Source organism: Bombina bombina, chromosome 3 (assembly GCF_027579735.1).
Source record: "Bombina bombina isolate aBomBom1 chromosome 3, aBomBom1.pri, whole genome shotgun sequence".
In the NCBI taxonomy this organism is placed as follows: Eukaryota; Metazoa; Chordata; class Amphibia; order Anura; family Bombinatoridae; genus Bombina; species Bombina bombina.
Window position 1 is genome coordinate 997,044,352 of NC_069501.1, and position 24,415 is coordinate 997,068,766.

The 24,415-nt window shown below is 41.3% G+C and overlaps 1 protein-coding gene across 1 annotated transcript in view; it reads right to left on the minus strand.

Annotated features, from left to right (window-relative positions):
- The window catches only part of GLS2 (glutaminase 2), a 187,725-nt gene that overhangs the window by 19,596 nt on the left and 143,714 nt on the right, over nt 1-24,415 (minus strand). Inside the window, exon 14 of the mRNA XM_053708140.1 lies at nt 6,615-6,707. Within this exon, the coding sequence (XP_053564115.1) occupies nt 6,615-6,707 (93 nt within the window). The remainder of the gene's footprint in view (nt 1-6,614; nt 6,708-24,415) is intronic.

Below are 24,415 nucleotides of genomic sequence, written 5' to 3' on the forward strand. Positions count from 1 at the left end.
AGTCTGACAGGTTGGGGAGCTGTTTGGGGGTCTCTGACAGCACAAGGGGTTTGGGATTCTCAGGAAGGGAGATTACCAATCAACATTTTGGAACTCCGTGCAATTTTCAGAGCTCTTCAGTCATGGCCTCTTCTAAAGAGAGAGTCGTTCATTTGTTTTCAGACGGACAATGTCACAACCGTGGCATATGTCAATCATCAAGGAGGGACTCACAGTCCTCTGGCTATGAAAGAAGTATCTCGAATACTGGTATGGGCGGAATCCAGCTCCTGTCTAATTTCTGCGGTTCATATCCCAGGTATAGACAATTGGGAAGCGGATTATCTCAGTCGCCAAACGTTACATCCGGGCGAATGGTCTCTTCACCCAGAGGTATTTCTTCAGATTGTTCAAATGTGGGGACTTCCAGAAATAGATCTGATGGCTTCTCATCTAAACAAGAAGCTTCCCAGGTATCTGTCCAGATCCAGGGATCCTCAAGCGGAGGCAGTGGATGCATTGTCACTTCCTTGGAAGTATCATCCTGCCTATATCTTTCCGCCTCTAGTTCTTCTTCCAAGAGTGATTTCCAAGATTCTAAAGGAGTGCTCGTTTGTTCTACTGGTGGCTCCAGCATGGCCTCACAGGTTTTGGTATGCGGATCTTGTCTGGATGGCCACTTGCCAACCGTGGACTCTTCCGTTAAGACCAGACCTTCTATTGCAAGGTCCTTTTTTCCATCAGGATCTCAAATCCTTAAATTTGAAGGTATGGAGATTGAACGCTTGATTCTCAGTCATAGAGGTTTCTCTGACTCTGTGATTAATACTATGTTACAGGCTCGTAAAACTGTATCTAGGAAGATATATTATCGAGTCTGGAAGATTTACATTTCTTGGTGTTTTTCTCATAATTTTTCTTGGCATTCTTTTAGAATTCCTAGAATTTTACAGTTTCTTCAGGATGGTTTGGATAAAGGTTTGTCTGCAAGTTCCTTGAAAGGACAAATCTCTGCTCTTTCTGTTCTTTTTCACAGAAAGATTGCTAGTCTTCCTGATATTCATTGTTTTGTACAAGCTAAAACCTGTTATTAAGTCAATTTCTCCTCCTTGGAGTTTGAATTTGGTTCTGGGGGCTCTTCAAGCTCCTCCGTTTGAACCTATGCATTCGCTGGACATTAAATTACTTTCTTGGAAAGTTTTGTTTCTTTTGGCCATGTCTTCTGCTAGAAGAGTTTCTGAATTATCTGCTCTTTCTTGTGAGTCTCCTTTTCTGATTTTTCATCAGGATAAGGCGGTGTTGCGAACTTCTTTTAAATTTTTACCTAAGGTTGTGAATTCTAACAACATTAGTAGAGAAATTGTGGTTCCTTCATTGTGTCCTAATCCTAAGAATTCTAAGGAAAAGTCGTTGCATTCTTTGGATGTAGTTAGAGCTTTGAAATATTATGTTGAAGCTACTAAGGATTTCCGAAAGACTTCTAGTCTATTTGTTATCTTTTCCGGTTCTAGGAAAGGTCAGAAGGCTTCTGCCATTTCTTTGGTATCTTGGTTAAAATCTTTGATTCATCATGCTTATGTCGAGTCGGGTAAAACTCCGCCTTAAAGGATTACAGCTCATTCTACTAGGTCAGTTTCTACTTCCTGGGCGTTTAGGAATGAAGCTTCAGTTGATCAGATTTGCAAAGCAGCCACTTGGTCTTCTTTGCATACTTTTACTAAATTCTACTATTTTGATGTATTTTCTTCTTCTGAAGCAGTTTTTGGTAGAAAAGTACTTCAGGCAGCTGTTTCAGTTTGATTCTTCTGCTTATAATTTCAGTTTTTTTCATTATAAGATTTAAACTTTTTTCAGCGGAATTGGCTGTCTTTATTTTATCCCTCCCTCTCTAGTGACTCTTGCGTGGAAGATCCACATCTTGGGTAGTCATTATCCCATACGTCACTAGCTCATGGACTCTTGCTAATTACATGAAAGAAAACATAATTTATGTAAGAACTTACCTGATAAATTCATTTCTTTCATATTAGCAAGAGTCCATGAGGCCCACCCTTTTTTGTGGTGGTTATGATTTTTTTGTATAAAGCACAATTATTCCAATTCCTTATTTTTTATGCTTTCGCACTTTTTTCTTATCACCCCACTTCTTGGCTATACGTTAAACTGATTTGTGGGTGTGGTGAGGGGTGTATTTATAGGCATTTTGAGGTTTGGGAAACTTTGCCCCTCCTGGTAGGAATGTATATCCCATACGTCACTAGCTCATGGACTCTTGCTAATATGAAAGAAATGAATTTATCAGATAAGTTCTTACATAAATTATGTTTTTGTAAATACTTTAATTGCACTATTTCAAGCCAAGGCCTCCATTACATATGCAGCGTCGCCCGCAAAATCCTCCGCCGCCAGTTTTTACGCGATTTTGGAATTTACATATACGGCATAGCATACAAGTTACACGCGTATATTTCACCCGTCGCTCGCAATTATTACTCCCATAGGCTAACATGGGGCCGCGTCGTAAATCGGTATCCAATATCCAGCGCAAGGCCTTACGTGGCGAGAATGGAGAAATCTTACTCCATTTTTACCTCGCCATAAAAGGCAGCCGTAGCAGGCCTTGCGCTGAATATGGGAGCACCGTAACTCCCGAAAATGGCTGCAAAAATAAACTAACACCTAACGCATGCGCAATGTCTATCTACCTGTCAACCGCAATCCCCCACCGCAATAACTAAGAAAGTCTATTAACCCCTAAACCGCCATAGCCCACAACGCAATAAACCTAAGCCCTAACCTAACCCCCCCTAACCTAACCCCCCCCCTAAATAAACTAAAATTAGCTAATTTACAAAATACTAAAGTTACCATTAAATATAAAAAAAATTACACTACTTCTAAAATACAAATAAACTAAGTATAAATTAAAGGGGCAGTCTAATCAAAATTCAGGAGTAGACTGTCCTTTTAAGCAAGAATTACAGAAAATAAAAAAAACTAAGATTACAGAAAAAAAAAAAAATTACAAAATTTTAAATAAATTACACCTAATCCCTATGAAAATAAAAAAGCCCCCAAAATAAAAACACCCCCTAATCTAATCAACTACCAGTAGCCCTTAAAAGGACTTTTTGCAGGGCATTGCCCCAAGATCATTAGCTCTTTTACCTGTATAAAAAAAGTACAATACTCCCCCCAAACATTACAACCCACCACCCACACACCCAACCCTACTCTAAAACCCACCCAATCTCCTCTTAAAAAAACCTAACACTACCCCCTTGAAGATCACCCTACCTTGAGCCGTCTTCACCCAGCCGGGCACAAGTGGACCTCCAGAGGGGCAGAAGTCTTCATCCGATCCGGCCAGAAGAGGAAGACTTCTGCCAGACTTGATGTTATTCTTCAGGCCGGATCGGATGAAGACTTCTGCCCCTCTGGAGGTCCACTTGTGCCCGGCTGGGTGAAGACGGCTCAAGGTAGGGTGATCTTCAAGGGGGTAGTGTTAGGTTTTTTTAAGGGGGGATTGGGTGGGTTTTAGAGTAGGGTTGGGTGTGTGGGTGGTGGGTTGTAATGTTTGGGGGGGAGTATTGTACTTTTTGTTACAGGTAAAAGAGCTGATTATCTTGGGGCAATGCCCTGCAAAAAGGGCTACTGGTAGTTGATTAGTTTAGGGGGTGTTTTTATTTTGGGGGGGGCTTTTTTATTTTCATAGGGATTAGGTGTAATTTATTTAAAATTTTGTAATTTTATTTTTTATTTTCTGTAATCTTAGTTTTTTTATTTTCTGTAATTCTTGCTTAAAGGGACAGTCTACTCCTGAATTTTGATTAGACTGCCCTTTTAATTTATACTTAGTTTATTTGTATTTTAGAAGTAGTGTAAATTTTGTTATATTTAATGGTAACTTTAGTATTTTGTAAACTAGCTAATTTCAGTTTATTTAGGGGGGTTAGGTTAGGGGGGGGGTTAGGTTAGGGGAGGTTAGATTAGGTTAGGGCTTAGGTTTATTGCGTTGTGGGTTAATGGCGGATTAGGGGTTAATATTTTTAATAGGTAGTTTGCGATGTTGGGGTTGGCGGATTTAGGGGTTAATAATTTAGTTATTACTTGCGGTGTGGGTTTGATGGTGGATATAGAGGTTAATAGTTTAAATAGGCATATTGCGTTTTGGGGGGTTGTCGGTCTAGGGGTTTTTACATTTAATATTAGTAATTAGAGGGGGGATTGCGGATATAGGGGTTTTACGTGTCGGGCTTATTTTTTATGAGGTGTGTGAGAGTTTTATGGGAGATTTGTTATTTTATTTACTTTTCTTAGGCGCCGGCAGTTTCTAAAGTGCCGTAAGTCACTAGCGACTCCAGAAATTTGTCTTTACGCTAATTTCTGGACATCGCTAGTTTATCAGACTTACGGCACTTTATGAACTGCCGGTGGGGTTTATGTAATACCCCGATGTGCGAGGTGAAATTACGGACGGCACAGGTTCCCACGCTTGCGCCGAAACCTGTGCCGTTTATTTGATCGTGCCCCAAGACTATACCAACCTCTGCTGGCTTTAAATTGGAAGCATCTTCCTCTGAGCAGCGCGCTGGGCGAGAGGAGGTAAAAATACTATCTAGCTACACAAGTTGCGCAGTACTACTAGTAACTCCTCTGTCGGTTTTCACTGATGTCCAGTGTAGGAAGTTGCGGCGCGACGGGGGTGACACCATCATAGGAGATTAATTCCTACTTGATGGTGTCAAGGACCACCAACATCTTCTCGTGGACCACCAGTGGTCCACGAACCACTGGTTGGCGACCGCTGTTCTAATGAACTGCAAAGGCTTTAAATTTTAAAAACCCTCAAAAAGTCAAACAAGGCAAATTGTGCAATAACTGTAATGGATTGGTATGAAGGTCTTTTCCACTTCTAACAAATATGAGCACTCCAAAGCTCTAAAATATTACTACTAAAATAGTTTTTAAATGTTGATGCCCTTTGTGAATACATACTATATATATATATATATAACTATATATATATATATATATATATATATATGAAAACAAGCAGAGAACCTGTCTGCCTGCTATTGCCAATTGCAATTGCTTGATGAAGTTTAAGAATGCAGTTTGATTAATGTTCCCTTATTCTGTGGAAGATCCTTAATAACACATGAATGAAGACACCCTATTGAGAATAAGGGTACAAAATAACAGAGGATAAAAATGTGTGGCTGAAATATAAGTGACCCCACCTGCTTTGAATAGGACTCGGCTGCAAAATTGGGAAAACGTCTGTAAAGCTGAAGCCAACTGTTTAGGTAAGAGACAGAGTCACCCGCTCTGATTGCGTCACAGTCCTATTCAAAGCAGTGTTTTTTGTAATTTGCTAAACTAGTTGCATTCTCACCTTTTCAGTGTTTTTTGTAGTTTGGTAAAGTAGTTGAATACTTACAACAGTTACTGGATAAATCACGGACATCCCCTCTACTAAATACATTCCCAGGAGCACGGCTGTAACTGTGGGGGACTCAATGTGGTAATTATATATACACCTATTCACAGCGGAAAACTTCAACTTAACCGCTGAGCTATCTCTTGTCATATGGTGGACTACTAAGTCTCCACAGATGCTCTCTTGAGAATGTATCCAACCTTGTTCTGGTGGTGACTTGATTTAACATAGATACTACACATATATTTTCATTTCATGATACCGTGTACTATTATATTATAGTGGTGTCCTCTGAGTTGTACACACCCCTTATCACATTACGCTTACCATTTATTAACATTTGTACCTTATCATTTATGACTTGATGTGTACTCCAGCATAGACCCTCACTGATCACTAAGGTAGCCCAATTTTTTCGCCTGTGTAGCGAAGTTACCCTCTTGTGGAGGTATTGCTGGATAGCCATAACATATGTATTTGATTGACGTTTTATCAATACTTTAAAATGTACTTTGTTTGTGATATATTGTTGGCATTGGAGCCTTTAAGTTACACAGGCATAGATGCTCAAGGATCACTATGGTGGCCTTTTATCGCCCAGGTTGTGAAGCCACCCTATTGTGGAGGTGTTGCCTTGTTTCTTTTCTTCTTCTTTTTTAGGGGGTCAGAACTCCCCACTTCTGAATGCAGTTCATATTAATTATAGTTCATTTGTCCATATTACTATTGGAGATTTTTTCTCATGATGTATATGCATTATTTGATAGGCACTGTATCTACCACCAGGGTTGGTGGTTATATACACTAATAAACTTAAAATGTGTGTGCTGAAATCCCTGTCTTGTGTGTAGTAACTGATTGAGTTCCTACTTTCTTCGTCCTCTTTTGTGTCTTAAAAGGTTTTATAAGGCTCTTGGGGTCTGGGAATCTTTGCCTCCTCCTAGTGGTAGAGAAGAGTAATTCCCAGGAGTAATGGATCGTGGATTCTTACCACCTTTATGAAAGAAACATATCTAGTGATAGCAACAGAAACATAGCATTAAAGTCTATTGGAATTTTATAAGATAAATCTTTTTGATACGTTTTTCAAAAGGATTGTGATTGACCCCCATATTGGTCTGAAATCTTGCTGTTGGTGTTCCAAGTTATTAATGCATGCATAAAATATGAAGTTTTATCAAAAATATTTTACCCTTGCCTCTCCTGCTTCCTTACGGGGGTCAAGTTTTCTAACGCAGTGTCTCAGGTTGTCATAGTTATGAAAATTGAAGAGAGAGACCAGGTCCTGTAGTTTTGGAAACAGATAAAATATTACTCAGCTTTATGACATGATAATGTGACATCCTACTCAAGTATATTGACATGAATACTTAAAGGGATCCTAAAGTCAAAATTAAACTGTCATGATTCAGACAGAGCAAGCAGTTTTTAGAGAATTTCCAATTTACTTCCATTATCAAATTTTGTACAATATTTTATATGCACACTGTCTGAGGCACCTTCTCCTTCTGAACACATGCACACGTTCATAGGTATACGTATACTATTTCATATTATGTGAATTGCTAAGATTACAAATGAATAGTTTGAAAATCAAAAATGTTTGGTTATCCAAAGTGTTAATGTTGTTAAAATGTTATAAAAATTGAATTTAAAATATACTGTTATTCATTTTTAATTTGCAATATAATTCTTTTAACAAAATGCTTTGTCATTTTACATCGAAATAAGCTCCCACTGATACATAAATGGATATGCAAATTGTATTGCAATTATAGATGACACCATCACAATAAAGATTCAAACAGTTATTAATATTATACTGGCATATTTGTAAAAATTTTAAATTTTCCAGATAGAGCAATTTTGAGACACCTTTCATTTTACTTCCACTCTGTTGGTATCCTTTGTTGAAAGCCATACCTAGATAGACTCAGAAGCAGCAATGTAATTCTGGAAACTAGCTGCTGATTGCTGGTTACGCACATATACCTCTAGTGATTGGCTTATAAAATGTTTCAGCTACTGTAGGACCCAATAGTGTTTTGCAGAGGTTAGGCCCAGAAGTGGAGCGTTATTTAACGCTTCCGCTCGAACGTTAAATGCGCTAAAAGTAAACTTTTTTTCCTTGTCGAGTGGCGCTCGTATTATGAGTTGAAAGTAACTTGCTTGTGCGCTAACCTGACAAGCTCAATAAGCCAAAGTTATAATATTGCGTGCCCATTCACATATTCACCCATAGAAGTCAATGGAGAAAAAAAAGTGAAAAAAAAACTAACACCCTAACACGCACAAACCCGATCGCATATTCTCAAGTGCGCTACTTCCAACATGAAAATATAAATATGATTATTTCACATTCCAATGTTCTTCACATAACAGAATTTGTTCTATTTATTCATAAATACATATTTCTGATGTTTTTTAGTACAATATACATTTATACATACATACACACACATATACATATATACAGTATATATATATATATATATTATATACAGTAGCGTATTTAGGTTTTGTGCTGCCCTAGGCACTTAAAAATTTGTTGAGAGACTCCTTTTTTCAGGTGTCAACTGAGGGAGGAAGGAGGAGCACAGTGAATGCATGGTAGATGGGCGGGCCATTGGCGGGAGACTCCACTTGACAAGTGAGGACTGGAGAGTGAGAAAATTTGCCGCCCCCTCCAAAGCTGCCGCACTAGGCACGTGCCTTGTCTGCCTAGGCGGTAATACGCCCCTGTATATATTGGTATATATATATATATATATATATATATATTTATATTTAGAAATACATATAACATATTCTGCTATGTGCAGAGCATTGGAATGTATATTTTCTTACAGTAAATACATAGTTAAAACTTGTACTAAAAATGAATATTGCATAAATATGTTTTTTCATATTTCATCTACTTAACTGCAAAGGGCTCCAATGCACTTATATATATGTCTATATATGTGTACATATATATTTAAATACATATATACACATATAAATACATATAAATACATAAATACATACAGTATGTACACATATATAGACATATATATATATATATATAACAGAATTTCTTTCTCTTGCAGTGTATCCAGTCCACGGATTCATCCTTACTTGTGGGATATTCTCATTCCCTACAGGAAGTGGCAAAGAGAGCACACAGCAGAGCTGTCCATATAGCTCCCCCTCTGGCTCCGCCCCCCAGTCATTCGACCGATGGTTAGGAGAAAAAGGAGAAACCATAGGGTGCAGTGGTGACTGTAGTTTAAACAAGAAATTTTAACCTGACTTAATTGCCAGGGCGGGCCATGGACTGGATACACCGCAAGAGAAAGTAATTTATCAGGTAAGCATAAATTCTGTTTTCTCTTGCAAGGTGTATCCAGTCCACGGATTCCTCCTTACTTGTGGGATACCAATACCAAAGCTTTAGGACACGGATGAAGGGAGGGAACAAGACAGGTAACCTAAACGGAAGGCACCACTGCTTGCAAAACCTTTCTCCCAAAAATAGCCTCCGAAGAAGCAAAAGAATCGAATTTGTAAAATTTGGCAAAAGTATGCAGTGAAGACCAAGTCGCTGCCTTACAAATCTGTTCAACAGAAGCCTCATTCTTGAAGGCCCAAGTGGAAGCCACAGCTCTGGTGGAATGAGCTGTAATTCTGCCCAGCAGTCTCATAAGCCAATCGGATGATGCTTTTCAACCAGAAGGAAAGCGAGGTAGCCGTCGCTTTTTGACCTCTCCTCTTACCAGAATAGACAACAAACAAAGATGATGTTTGTCTGAAATCCTTAGTTGCTTGTAAATAGAATTTCAAAGCACGAACCACATCAAGATTGTGTAAAAGCCGTTCCTTCTTAGAAGCTGGATTAGGACACAGAGAAGGAACAATGATTTCCTGGTTAATGTTCTTATTAGAAACAACTTTAGGAAGAAAACCAGGTTTGGTACGCAAAACTACCTTATCTGCATGGAACACCAGATAGGGTGAATTACACTGCAAAGCAGACAATTCAGGAACTCTTCGAGCAGAAGATATAGCTACCAAAAACAAAACTTTCCAAGATAATAACTTAATATCTATGGAATGTAAAGGTTCAAACAGAACCCCTTGAAGAACTGAAAGAACTAAATTTAGACTCCATGGAGGAGCCACCGGTTTATAGACAGGCTTGATTCTGACTAACGCCTGTGCAAACGCTTGAACATCTGGCACTTCTGCCAGACACTTGTGTAAAAGGATAGACAGAGCGGATATCTGTTCCTTTAAGGAACTAGCTGATAAACCTTTCTCCAAGCCTTCTTGGAGAAAAGACAATATCCTTGGAATCCCAATCTTACTCCACGAGTAACCCTTGGATTCACACCAACAAAGATATTTCCGCCATATCTTATGGTAAATTTTTCTGGTGACAGGTTTTCTAGCTTGGATCAGAGTATCTATGACTGATTCAGAGAACCCACGCTTGGATAGAATTAAGCGTTCAATCTCCAAGCAGTCAGCTGCAGAGAAACTAGATTTGGATGCTTGAATGGACCCTGTATTAGAAGATCCTGCTTCATTGGCAGTGTCCATGGTGGGACAGATGACATGTCCACTAGGTCTGCATACCAAGTCCTGCGTGGCCACGCAGGCGCTATCAGAATTACCGAGGCCTTCTCCTGTTTGATTCTGGCTACCAGCCGAGGGAGAAGAGGAAACGGTGGAAAGACATAGGCCCAGATTGAAGGACCAAGGCGCTACTAGAGCATCTATCAATGCCGCCTTGGGGTCCCTGGACCTGGATCCGTAAAGAGGAAGTTTGGTGTTCTGACGGGACGCCATCAGATCCAACTCTGGAATGCCCCATAGCTGAGTCAGCTGAGCAAATACCTCCGGGTGGAGTTCCCACTCCCCCGGGTGAAAAGTCTGACAACTTAGGAAATCCGCTTCTCAGTTGTCTACTCCTGGGATGTGAATTGCAGATAGATGGCAAGAGTGATCCTCCGCCCACCTGATTATCTTGGTTACTTCCTTCATCGCTAAGGAACTCTTAGTTCCTCCCTGATGATTTATGTATGCTACAGTCGTGATGTTGTCCGACTAAAATCTGATGAACTTGGCCGCCGCTAGCTGAGGCCATGCCTGGAGCGTGTTGAATATCGCTCTCAGTTCCAAAATGCTTATCGGGAGAAGAGACTCTTCCCGAGACCATAGGCCCTGAGCTTTCAGGGAGCCCCAGACCGCGCCTCAGCCTAACAGACTGGCGTTGGTCGTTACAATGATCCACTCCAGTCTGTGGAAGCACATTCCTGCGACAGGTGATACTGAGACAACCACCAGAGAAGAGAATCTCTGGTTTTCTGGTCTAGTTGGATTTGAGGAGACAAATCTGCATAATCTCCATTCCACTGTTTGAGCATGCACAATTGCAGAGGCCTGAGATGAATTCGAGCAAAAGGGACTACGTCCATTGCTGCTACCATTAATCCGATTACCTCCATGCACTGAGCTACAGATGGCCGAGGAATGGAATGAAGAACTCGGCAAGTACTTAGAAGCTTTAACCTTCTGACCTCCGTCAGAAATATTTTCATTTCTACCGAGTCTATTAATGTTCCCAGGAAGGGAACCCTTGTGAGCGGGGACAGAGAACTTTTTTCGGTGTTCACCTTCCACCCGTGAGACCTTAGAAAGGCCAGAACAACATCCGTATGAGCCTTGGCTCTGGGAAAAGACGACGCCTGTATTAAGATGTCGTCCAGACAGGGTGCTACTGCAATGCCCCGCGGTCTCAGTACCGCTAGAAGGGACCCTAGCACCTTTGTGAAAATTCTGGGAGCGGTGGCCAACCCGAAGGGAAGGGCCACGAACTGGTAATGCTTGTCCAGAAAAGCGAACCTTAGGAACTGATGGTGATCTTTGTGGATAGGAATATGAAGGTACGCATCCTTTAGATCCACGGTAGTCATATATTGACCTTCCTGGATCATCGGTAAGATTGTCCGAATAGTTTCCATCTTGAAAGATGGAACTCTGAGGAATTTGTTTAGAATTTTTAGATCCAGGATTGGTCTGAAAGTTCCTTCCTTTTTGGGAACCACAAACAGGTTTGAGTAAAACCCCAGTCCTTGTTCTGTAATTGGAACTGGATATATCACTCCCATCTTGAGTAGATCTTCTACACAGCGTAAGAACGCCTCTTTGTTTGTCTGGTCTGTAGACAGACGAGAAATGTGGAACCTTCCCCTTGGAGGAGAGTCCTTGAATTCTAGAAGATATCCCTGAGCAACTATCTCTAATGCCCAGGGATCGGGAACATCTCTTGCCCAAGCCTGAGCAAAGAGAGAGAGTCTGCCCCCTACCAGATCCGGTCCCGGATCGGGGGCTACCCCTTCATGCTGTCTTAGTAGCAGCTGCAGGCTTCTTGGCCTGTTTACCCTTGTTCCAGCCCTGCAAAGGTTTCCAGGTTGCCTTGGGCTGTGTTACCCTCTTGCTTTGCGGTAGCAGAGGCTGAAGCAGGACCGCTCCTGAAGTTGCGAAAGGAACGAAAATTAGCCTTGTTTTTAGCCTTAAAAGGCCTATCTTGCGGGAGGGCATGGCCCTTTCCCCCAGTGATATCCAAAATAATCTCTTTCAACTCGGGCCCGAAAAGGGTCTTTCCCTTGAAAGGAATATTCAGTAATTTTGTTTTAGACGACACATCGGCCGACCATGATTTAAGCCAAAGCGCTCTGCGCGCTATGATGGCAAAACCAGAATTTTTCGCCGCTAACTTAGCTAATTGTAAAGCGGCATCTGTGATAAAAGAATTAGCCAGCTTTAGAGCCTTAATTCTATCCATAATTTCGTCATATGAGGTCTCCGTCTGGAGCGACTCCTCCAGCGCCTCAAACCAGAAAGCCGCTGCAGTAGTTACAGGAATAATGCAGGCAATAGGTTGGAGAAGGAAACCTTGTTGAACAAATATTTTCTTTAGTAAACCTTCTAATTTTTTATCCATAGGATCTTTGAAAGCACAACTGTCTTCAATTGGTATGGTTGTGTGCTTGGCTAGTGTTGAAACTGCCCCCTCTACCTTAGGGACCGTCTGCCACGCGTCCCGCCTGGGATCAGTTATGGGGAACATTTTCTTAAAGATAGGTGGGGGAACAAAAGGTATACCTGGTCTTTCCCACTCCCTATCAACAATATCCGCCACCCTCTTAGGGATCGGAAACGCATCAGTGTATTCAGGGACTTCTAGATATTTGTCCATTTTACACAATTTCTCTGGGACCACCATAGGGTCACAATCATCCAGAGTTGATAAGACCTCCCTAAGCAGTACGCGGAGGTGTTCCAATTTAAATTTAAAAGCTAGTGAATCTGATTCTGCCCGCTGAGAAACTTTTCCTGAATCAGAAATTTCTCCCTCAGACATAACATCCCTCGCCCCTATTTCAGAGTGTTGTGAGGGTACATCAGATAAACCTCCCAAAGCTTCCGACTGCTCCTCATCTGTTCTCAAAACAGAGCTGTTGCGCTTTTTAGGGAAAACTGGCAGTTTGGATAGAAAGGCCGCAAGGGAATTATCCATGACTGCCGCCAGTTGTTGCAATGTAATAGGTGGTAATGCACTAGAGGTACTAGGTATCGCTTGAGCGGGCGTAACTGGTGATGACACATGGGGAGAGGACGGCGGACTATCCTCATTACCTTCAGTCAAAGAATCATCTAGGGCTATATTTTTAAGTGACACAATATGATCTTTAAATTGTATAGACACATTAGTGCACTTGGGACACATTTTGAGTGGGGGTTCCACCATGGCTTCTGAACACATAGAGCAAGGCTTTTCCTTAGTGTCAGACATGTTTAACAGATTGGTATTATACACAAGCAAGCTTGGAAAAACACTTTATGCAATAAAAAATACAATTTGCAATAAATGGTACTGTGCCTTTAAGATAATAAAAGCGCACACAATTTTACAAAACTGTGAAAAATGAACCAAATCTCTTGAAATTTTTACAGTATGTGCCTAATGCTTCAATATGATTGCACAGCAAGTTTCAGCCTGATTAACCCTTTAATGCCCAAACCGGAGCCGCCTAAAGCAAACAACCGGCTAACAAACTACAGCACCTTGCCACAGCAGCCTGCTGTGGCCCTACCTTCCCTTAAGGATTTAATTTGATCAAATCCAGCCTCCTGAAGTCCTTAAGCAGTCTCTGGACCCATGTGAAGCAGCATGCAGGGAAATCTTGTCAGAATAAACTGCGCAACTGAGGCGCAAAATTAGGCCCCTCCCACTCCACTCCGGAGCTGTGGGGCCTTGAGAACCCATTTTAGGCGACTTAAAATAATGCCATGTGGAATAAAACCCCAATAAACACATCAAAAGTGCTTAAAAGTGTCAGTAAAAAGTATTTTTCTAAACAAAATAATCGATTGCCCTGTTAAAGTGATAACCAGTCTATTGAGCCCACTTAAATAAGCCTCTAGTTCTATACTATGGCCTAGATTTAGAGTTCGGCGGTAGCCGTGAAAACCAGCGTTAGAGGCTCCTAACGCTGGTTTTAGGCTACCGCCGGTATTTGGAGTCAGTGATTAAAGGGTCTAACGCTCACTTTTCAGCCGCGACTTTTCCATACCGCAGATCCCCTTACGTCAATTGCGTATCCTATCTTTTCAATGGGATCTTTCTAACTCCGGTATTTAGAGTCGTTTCTGAAGTGAGCGTTAGACATCTAACGACAAAACTCCAGCCGCCGGAAAAAAGCAGGAGTTAAGAGCTTTCTGGGCTAACGCCGGTTCATAAAGCTCTTAACTACTGTGCCCTAAAGTACACTAACACCCATAAACTACCTATGTACCCCTAAACTGAGGTCCCCCCACATCGCCGCCACTCAATTAAAAATTTTTAGCCCCTAATCTTCCGACCGCCACCTACGTTATACTTATGTACCCCTAATCTGCTGCCCCTAACACCGCCGACCCCTATATTATATTTATTAACCCCTAATCTGCCCCCCTCAACGTCGCCGACACCTGCCTACACTTATTAACCCCTAATCTGCCGAGCGGACCTGAGCGCTACTATAATAAAGTTATTAACCCCTAATCCGCCTCACTAACCCTATCATAAATAGTATTAACCCCTAATCTGCCCTCCCTAACATCGCCGACACCTAACTTCAATTATTAACCCCTAATCTGACGACCGGAGCTCACCGCTACTATAATAAATGGATTAACCCCTAAAGCTAAATCTAACCCTAACACTAACACCCCCCTAACTTAAATATAATTTAAATCTAACGAAATTAATTAACTCTTATTAAATAAATTATTCCTATTTAAAGCTAAATACTTACCTGTAAAATACATCCTAATATAGCTACAATATAAATTATAATTATATTGTAGCTATTTTAGGATTAATATTTATTTTACAGGCAACTTGGTAATTATTTTAACCAGGTACAATAGCTATTAAATAGTTAAGAACTATTTAATAGTTACCTAGTTAAAATAATAACAAAATTACCCTGCATGCTGCTTCACATGGGTCCAGAGACTGCTTAAGGACTTCAGGAGGCTGGATTTGATCAAATTAAATCCTTAAGGGAAGGTAGGGCCACAGCAGGCTGCTGTGGCAAGGTGCTGTAGTTTGTTAGCCGGTTGTTTGCTTTAGGCGGCTCCGGTTTGGGCATTAAAGGGTTAATCAGGCTGAAACTTGCTGTGCAATCATATTGAAGCATTAGGCACATACTGTAAAAATTTCAAGAGATTTGGTTCATTTTTCACAGTTTTGTAAAATTGTGTGCGCTTTTATTATCTTAAAGGCACAGTACCATTTATTGCAAATTGTATTTTTTATTGCATAAAGTGTTTTTCCAAGCTTGCTTGTGTATAATACCAATCTGTTAAACATGTCTGACACTAAGGAAAAGCCTTGCTCTATGTGTTCAGAAGCCATGGTGGAACCCCCACTCAAAATGTGTCCCAAGTGCACTAATGTGTCTATACAATTTAAAGATCATATTGTGTCACTTAAAAATATAGCCCTAGATGATTCTTTGACTGAAGGTAATGAGTAGCTGGCGGCGACGTTGTGCGGGGAAGGTTAGGGGTTAATAAATATAATATAGGGGTCGGCGGTGTTAGGGGCAGCAGATTAGGGGTACATAGGGATAATGTAAGTTGCGGCGGTTTACGGAGCGGAAGATTAGGGGTTAATAATATAATGCAGGGGTCAGCGATAGCGGGGGCGGCAGATTAGGGGTTAATAAGTGTAAGGTTAGGGGTGTTTAGACTCGGGGTACATGTTAGAGTGTTAGGTGCAGACGTAGGAAGTGTTTCCCCATAGGAAACAATGGGGCTGCGTTAGGAGCTGAACGCTGCTTTTTTGCAGGTGTTAGGTTTTTTTTCAGCTCAAACAGCCCCATTGTTTCCTATGGGGGAATCGTGCACGTGCACGTTTTTGAGGCTGGCCGTGTCCGTAAGCAACTCTGGTATCGAGAGTTGCATTTGCGGTAAAAATGCTCTACGCTCCTTTTTTGGAGCCTAACGCAGCATTTGTTTGAACTCTCGATACCAGAGTTAATTTTATGCTGCGGCCAGAAAAAAGCCCGCGGAGCGTTAACAGCCCATCTACCGCCAAACTCCAAATCTAGGCCTAAGTTTCAGAACATGGCTTACCCTTCCCACTTGGGGAATCTTGTCAGTCTTCTAGCATTATCTTGTCTTGACTAGAAAAAAAGATGACTGAAACATACCTCAAAGCAGTTAAAGGGACAGTCAAGTCCAAAAAAAACTTTCATGTTTCAAATAGGGCATGTAATTTTAAACAACTTTCCAATTTACTTTTATCACCAATTTTGCTTTGTTATTTTGGTATTCTTACTTGAAGGCTAGACCTAGGAAGGCTCATATGATAATTTCTAAGCCCTTGAAGGCCGCCTCTAATCACATGCTTTTGTATTTGCTTTTCACAGCAGGGGAGAGCTAGTTCAGGTAAACCCTATAGATAACATTGTGAGCATGCCCGTGGATTGTGGCAGACACTGCACTAATTGGCTAAAATGAAAGTCAATAGATAATAAATAAAATGTCATGTGATCAGGAGGCTGTCAGAAGATGCTTAGATACAAGTTAATCACAGAGGTAAAAAGTGTATTATTATAACTGTGTTGGTTATGCAAAACTGGTGAATGGGTAATAAAGGGATTATCTATCTTTTAAAACAACAAACATTCTGGTGTTGACTGTCCCTTTAAGCCTGCAAACTGTTCCCCCCAACTGAAGTTTTCTGGTACTCCTCAGTCCTGTGTGGGAACAGCAATGGATTTTAGTTATATTTAGTTTTAGCTAACATGCTAAAATCGTTTTCCTCTCAGCAGAATTCTTCATCCTATTTCTGCCAGAGAGTAAATAGCACAAACCGGTACTATTTAAAAATAACAAACTTTTGATTGAAGATATAAAAACTACAAATCTAACACCACATTCACTTTACCCTCCCGTGGAGATGCTACTTGTTAGAGCGGCAAAGAGAATGACTGGGGGGCGGAGCCAGAGGGGGAGCTATATGGACAGCTCTGCTGTGTGCTCTCTTTGCCACTTCCTGTAGGGAATGAGAATATCCCACAAGTTAGGATGAATCCGTGGACTGGATACACCTTGCAAGAGAAATATATATATATATATATATATATATACACATACATATTAGACATGTATACGTATGTATCTCTATGTTATTTGCTTGCCTTTTTTTCTTTCTAACACCTGAGACCTCATATCTTTGAGTCCTTATAACTTTTGTGTGCAATATTTTTTTGAATAATTTTTATTAGATGGTGTTATGAGTATAACTGTTCTTTACAATATATTTTTTTTATGTGTTGTGTGCAATTTTTTTTGCGAAACAGTTAACCAGAGCTCTGAGGACACGGTAATCATACTAGCGTAAACCGATATTGCACTCAATTGATCGCATTTACTTTCAGCGTTTGTGCTTCACTTGTAATTTGGCCCATTGTAAGCAACAGGGCAACAATTAGAAAATTTTCTTTTTAAGTCACTTTAACTTCAAAGTAATGTGTGTTCCCTAACTTGCTTGAGGGACTACCACTTATCAGCAGACCTCCTTAGTCAGTGCGTCACCATCTCTGCATTAGGAGAGTGAGCATACATTATGTTCATCTTATTGGCATGGTTAATACAGACTCTGATTGGACCTGCACTGCATAAAAGGTAAGTTTACATTCTATTTTTTGTAAAAGAACTGCATAAAAAATTAAAAAGGACAAGTTAAGCAGGGTCATATAATTTAAGGATTATCAGATGCCTTTCCCTATTTACACAAGCATGATGTTTCTTTGTAATTATCAAGGCTCCTCAGGGGACAGTGTAAAGAGATATGGACCAGCGCCAGCTGAAAAAACCCTTTGAGCCTGGGGATGGTGGTACCTAGTAACCACCAAAGGGGTAGTCAAGCAATATAGAGGAAAACCCCAGGCGCCTAACCAACCGTAGGCAAGTGATACAACAAGTGTAGATGAGTGTAATAGATATATTTAAAATCAACAATGACAAAATTTATTAGTACAACATAAATAAAAGCTCATGGATCCATGCTACAAATAAATAATGCAATGTGAAAAACAGAATTTATGTTTACCTGATAAATTACTTTCTCCAACGGTGTGTCCGGTCCACGGCGTCATCCTTACTTGTGGGATATTCTCTTCCCCAACAGGAAATGGCAAAGAGCCCAGCAAAGCTGGTCACATGATCCCTCCTAGGCTCCGCCTTCCCCAGTCATTCGACCGACGTAAAGGAGGAATATTTGCATAGGAGAAATCATATGATACCGTGGTGACTGTAGTTAAAGAAAATAAATTATCAGACCTGATTAAAAAACCAGGGCGGGCCGTGGACCGGACACACCGTTGGAGAAAGTAATTTATCAGGTAAACATAAATTCTGTTTTCTCCAACATAGGTGTGTCCGGTCCACGGCGTCATCCTTACTTGTGGGAACCAATACCAAAGCTTTAGGACACGGATGAAGGGAGGGAGCAAATCAGGTCACCTAGATGGAAGGCACCACGGCTTGCAAAACCTTTCTCCCAAAAATAGCCCCAGAAGAAGCAAAAGTATCAAATTTGTAAAATTTAGTAAAAGTGTGCAGTGAAGACCAAGTCGCTGCCTTACATATCTGATCAACAGAAGCCTCGTTCTTGAAGGCCCATGTGGAAGCCACGGCCCTAGTGGAATGAGCTGTGATTCTTTCAGGAGGCTGCCGTCCGGCAGTCTCGTAAGCCAATCTGATGATGCTTTTAAGCCAAAAAGAGAGAGAGGTAGAAGTTGCTTTTTGACCTCTCCTTTTACCAGAATAAACAACAAACAAGGAAGATGTTTGTCTAAAATCCTTTGTAGCATCTAAATAGAATTTTAGAGCACGAACTACATCCAAATTGTGCAACACAAACACAAAGAAGGCACGACTATCTCCTGGTTAATGTTTTTGTTAGAAACAACTTTCGGAAGAAAACCAGGTTTAGTACGCAAAACCACCTTATCTGCATGGAACACCAGATAAGGAGGAGAACACTGCAGAGCAGATAACTCTGAAACTCTTCTAGCAGAAGAAATTGCAACCAAAAACAAAACTTTCCAAGATAATAACTTAATATCAACGGAATGTAAGGGTTCAAACGGAACCCCCTGAAGAACTGAAAGAACTAAATTGAGACTCCAAGGAGGAGTCAAAGGTTTGTAAACAGGCTTGATTCTAACCAGAGCCTGAACAAAGGCTTGAACATCTGGCATAGCTGCCAGCTTTTTGTGAAGTAACACAGACAAAGCAGAAATCTGTCCCTTCAAAGAACTTGCAGATAATCCTTTCTCCAAACCTTCTTGAAGAAAGGATAGAATCTTAGGAATTTTTATCTTGTCCCAAGGGAATCCTTTAGATTCACACCAACAGATATATTTTTTCAATATTTTATGGTAGATTTTTCTAGTTACAGGCTTTCTGGCCTGAACAAGAGTATCAATGACAGAATCTGAGAACCCTCGCTTTGATAAAATCAAGCGTTCAATCTCCAAGCAGTCAGTTGGAGTGAGACCAGATTCGGATGTTCGAACGGACCTTGAACAAGAAGGTCCCGTCTCAAAGGTAGCTTCCATGGTGGAGCCGATGACATATTCACCAGGTCTGCATACCAAGTCCTGCGTGGCCACGCAGGAGCTATCAAGATCACCGATGCCCTCTCCTGATTGATCCTGGCTACCAGCCTGGGGATGAGAGGAAACGGTGGGAATACATAAGCTAGTTTGAAGGTCCAAGGTGCTACTAGTGCATCTACTAGAGTCGCCTTGGGATCCCTGGATCTGGACCCGTAGCAAGGAACCTTGAAGTTCTGACGAGAGGCCATCAGATCCATGTCTGGAATGCCCCACAACTGAGTAATTTGGGCAAAGATTTCCGGATGGAGTTCCCACTCCCCCGGATGAAATGTCTGACAACTCAGAAAATCCGCTTCCCAATTTTCCACTCCTGGGATGTGGATTGCAGACAAGTGGCAGGAGTGAGTCTCCGCCCATTGAATGATTTTTGTCACTTCTTCCATCGCCAGGGAACTCCTTGTTCCCCCCTGATGGTTGATGTACGCAACAGTCGTCATGTTGTCCGATTGAAACCGTATGAATTTGGCCTTTGCTAGCTGAGGCCAAGCCTTGAGAGCATTGAATATCGCTCTCAGTTCCAGAATATTTATCGGGAGAAGAGATTCTTCCCGAGACCAAAGACCCTGAGCTTTCAGGAGTCCCCAGACCGCGCCCCAGCCCACCAGACTGGCGTCGGTCGTGACAATGACCCACTCTGGTCTGCGGAAGCTCATCCCCTGTGACAGGTTGTCCAGGGACAGCCACCAACGGAGTGAATCTCTGGTCCTCTGATCTACTTGTATCGTCGGAGACAAGTCTGTATAATCCCCATTCCACTGACTGAGCATGCACAGTTGTAATGGTCTCAGATGAATTTGCGCAAAAGGAACTATGTCCATTGCCGCGACCATCAAACCTATTACTTCCATGCACTGCGCTATGGAAGGAAGAGGAACAGAATGAAGTACTTGACAAGAGTTTAGAAGTTTTGATTTTCTGGCCTCTGTCAGAAAAATCCTCATTTCTAAGGAGTCTATTATTGTTCCCAAGAAGGGAACTCTTGTTGACGGAGATAGAGAACTTTTTTCTACGTTCACTTTCCACCCGTGAGATCTGAGAAAGGCCAGGACAATGTCCGTGTGAGCCTTTGCTTGTGGAAGGGACGACGCTTGAATCAGAATGTCGTCCAAGTAAGGTACTACTGCAATGCCCCTTGGCCCCTTGTGGATAGGAATATGTAGATACGCATCCTTTAAATCCACCGTGGTCATGAATTGACCTTCCTGGATGGAAGGAAGAATTGTTCGAATGGTTTCCATTTTGAACGATGGAACCTTGAGAAACTTGTTTAGGATCTTGAGATCTAAGATTGGTCTGAATGTTCCCTCTTTTTTGGGAACTATGAACAGATTGGAGTAGAACCCCATCCCTTGTTCTCCTAATGGAACAGGATGAATCACTCCCATTTTTAACAGGTCTTCTACACAATGTAAGAATGCCTGTTTTTTTATGTGGTCTGAAGACAATTGAGACCTGTGGAACCTCCCCCTTGGGGGAAGCCCCTTGAATTCCAGAAGATAACCTTGGGAGACTATTTCCAGCGCCCAAGGATCCAGAACATCTCTTGCCCAAGCCTGAGCGAAGAGAGAGAGTCTGCCCCCCACCAGATCCGGTCCTGGATCGGGGGCCAACATCTCATGTTGTCTTGGTAGCAGTGGCAGGTTTCTTGGCCTGCTTACCTTTGTTCCAGCCTTGCATTGGCCTCCAGGCTGGCTTGGCTTGAGAAGTATTACCCTCTTGCTTAGAGGATGTAGCACTTGGGGCTGGTCCGTTTCTGCGAAAGGGACGAAAATTTGGTTTATTTTTGGCCTTGAAAGACCTATCCTGAGGAAGGGCGTGGCCCTTGCCCCCAGTGATATCAGAAATAATCTCTTTCAAGTCAGGGCCAAACAGCGTTTTCCCCTTGAAAGGAATGTTAAGCAATTTGTTCTTGGAAGACGCATCCGCTGACCAAGATTTTAGCCAAAGCGCTCTGCGCGCCACAATAGCAAACCCAGAATTTTTCGCCGCTAATCTAGCCAATTGCAAAGTGGCGTCTAAGGTGAAAGAGTTAGCCAATTTGAGAGCATGAATTCTGTCCAAAATCTCCTCATAAGAAGAATCTTTATTGAGCGCCTTTTCTAGTTCATCGAACCAGAAACACGCTGCTGTAGTGACAGGAACAATGCATGAAATTGGTTGTAGAAGGTAACCTTGCTGAACAAACATCTTTTTAAGCAAACCCTCTAATTTTTTATCCATAGGATATTTGAAAGCACAACTATCTTCTATGGGTATAGTGGTGCGTTTGTTTAGAGTAGAAACCGCCCCCTCGACCTTGGGGACTGTCTGCCATAAGTCCTTTCTGGGGTCGACCATAGGAAACAATTTCTTAAATATAGGGGGAGGGACGAAAGGTATGCCGGGCCTTTCCCATTCTTTGTTTACAATGTCCGCCACCCGCTTGGGTATAGGAAAAGCTTCGGGGGGCCCCGGGACCTCTAGGAACTTGTCCATCTTACATAATTTCTCTGGAATGACCAAATTCTCACAATCATCCAGAGTAGATAACACCTCCTTAAGCAGAGCGCGGAGATGTTCCAATTTAAATTTGAATGTAATCACATCAGGTTCAGCTTGTTGAGAAATTTTCCCTGAATCTGAAATTTCTCCCTCAGACAAAACCTCCCTGGCCCCCTCAGACTGGTGTAGGGGCACTTCAGAACCAATATCATCAGCGTCCTCATGCTCTTCAGTATTTTCTAAAACAGAGCAGTCGCGCTTTCGCTGATAAGTGGGCATTTTGGCTAAAATGTTTTTGATAGAATTATCCATTACAGCCGTTAATTGTTGCATAGTAAGGAGTATTGGCGCACTAGATGTACTAGGGGCCTCCTGTGTGGGCAAGACTGGCGTAGACGAAGGAGGGGATGATGCAGTACCATGCTTACTCCCCTCACTTGAGGAATCATCTTGGGCATCATTTTCTCTAAATTTTGTGTCACATAAATCACATCTATTTAAATGAGAAGGAACCTTGGCTTCCCCACATACAGAACACAGTCTATCTGATAGTTCAGACATGTTAACCAGGCATAAACTTGATAACAAAGTACAAAAAACGTTTTAAAATAAAACCGTTACTGTCACTTTAAATTTTAAACTGAACACACTTTATTACTGTAAATGTGAAAAAGTATGAAGGAATTGTTCAAAATTCACCAAAATTTCACCACAGTGTCTTAAAGCCTTAAAAGTATTGCACACCAAATTTGAAAGCTTTAACTCTTAAAATAACGGAACCGGAGCCGTTTTTATATTTAACCCCTATACAGTCCCTGGTATCTGCTTTGCTGAGACCCAACCAAGCCCAAAGGGGAATACGATACCAAATGACGCCTTCAGAAAGCTTTTTCTATGTATCTGAGCTCCTCACACATGCATCTGCATGTTATGCTTGCCAAAAACAACTGCGCAATAGAGGCGCGAAAATGAGGCTCTGCCTATGATTAGGGAAAGCCCCTAGAGAAAAAGGTGTCCAATACAGTGCCTGCCGGTTATTTTACATAATACCCAAGAATAAAATAATTCCTCAAAGCTATGAAGTATTAAAAATGCTTATATATCAATCGTTTTAGCCCAGAAAATGTCTACCAGTCTGAAAAGCCCTTGTGAAGCCCTTTATTCTTATGTAATAAAAATGGCTTACCGGATCCCATAGGGAAAATGACAGCTTCCAGCATTACATAGTCTTGTTAGAAATGTGTCATACCTCAAGCAGCAAAAGTCTGCTCACTGTTTCCCCCAACTGAAGTTAATTCCTCTCAACAGTCCTGTGTGGAAACAGCCATCGATTTTAGTAACGGTTGCTAAAATCATTTTCCTCTTACAAACAGAAATCTTCATCTCTTTTCTGTTTCAGAGTAAATAGTACATACCAGCACTATTTTAAAATAACAAACTCTTGATTGAAGAATAAAAACTACATTTAAACACCAAAAAACTCTAAGCCATCTCCGTGGAGATGTTGCCTGTACAACGGCAAAGAGAATGACTGGGGAAGGCGGAGCCTAGGAGGGATCATGTGACCAGCTTTGCTGGGCTCTTTGCCATTTCCTGTTGGGGAAGAGAATATCCCACAAGTAAGGATGACGCCGTGGACCGGACACACCTATGTTGGAGAAATAACAATAAAAGTAAAAATAAATGACAATTCAATAAATAAATAATAAATACAAATTATCCTATTATTGAATTGTCATTTATTTTTACTTTTATTGTTATTTTCACATTGCATTATTTATTTGTAGCATGGATCCATGAGCTTTTATTTATGTTGTACTAATAAATTTTGTCATTGTTGATTTTAAATATATCTATTACACTTATCTACACTTGTTGTACCCCTTGCCTCCGGTTGGTTAGGTGCCTGGGGTTTTCCTCTATATTCCTCAGGGGACAGTGACTTTATACACAGGAGACAGAAACCTACAGCATTAGTACCATGTGTGGCATTTGGTATGGTGCGCAAGGAGGGGCATGGTTTCTGGTGCTATAATTGCCTGGCTGTTAGTCAGGGTGGCAGCCAGGACCAGGTATACTAAGTTAAAGGGTGGGGGGCGTATTAGGGTAAGGGAGTGACAAAGGGGCTACTATTACTATAATTAGTACATTTTTGTTTTAATTAATTAATTAACAAACTTGATTTTAAAAAGTGAGGCGGGCATGCCAGGTCTGTTATAGTCTTACTTCAGAACACAATTAGTAAAATATAGACAGTATCAGAAACTACCAGGCAGAAATGAAT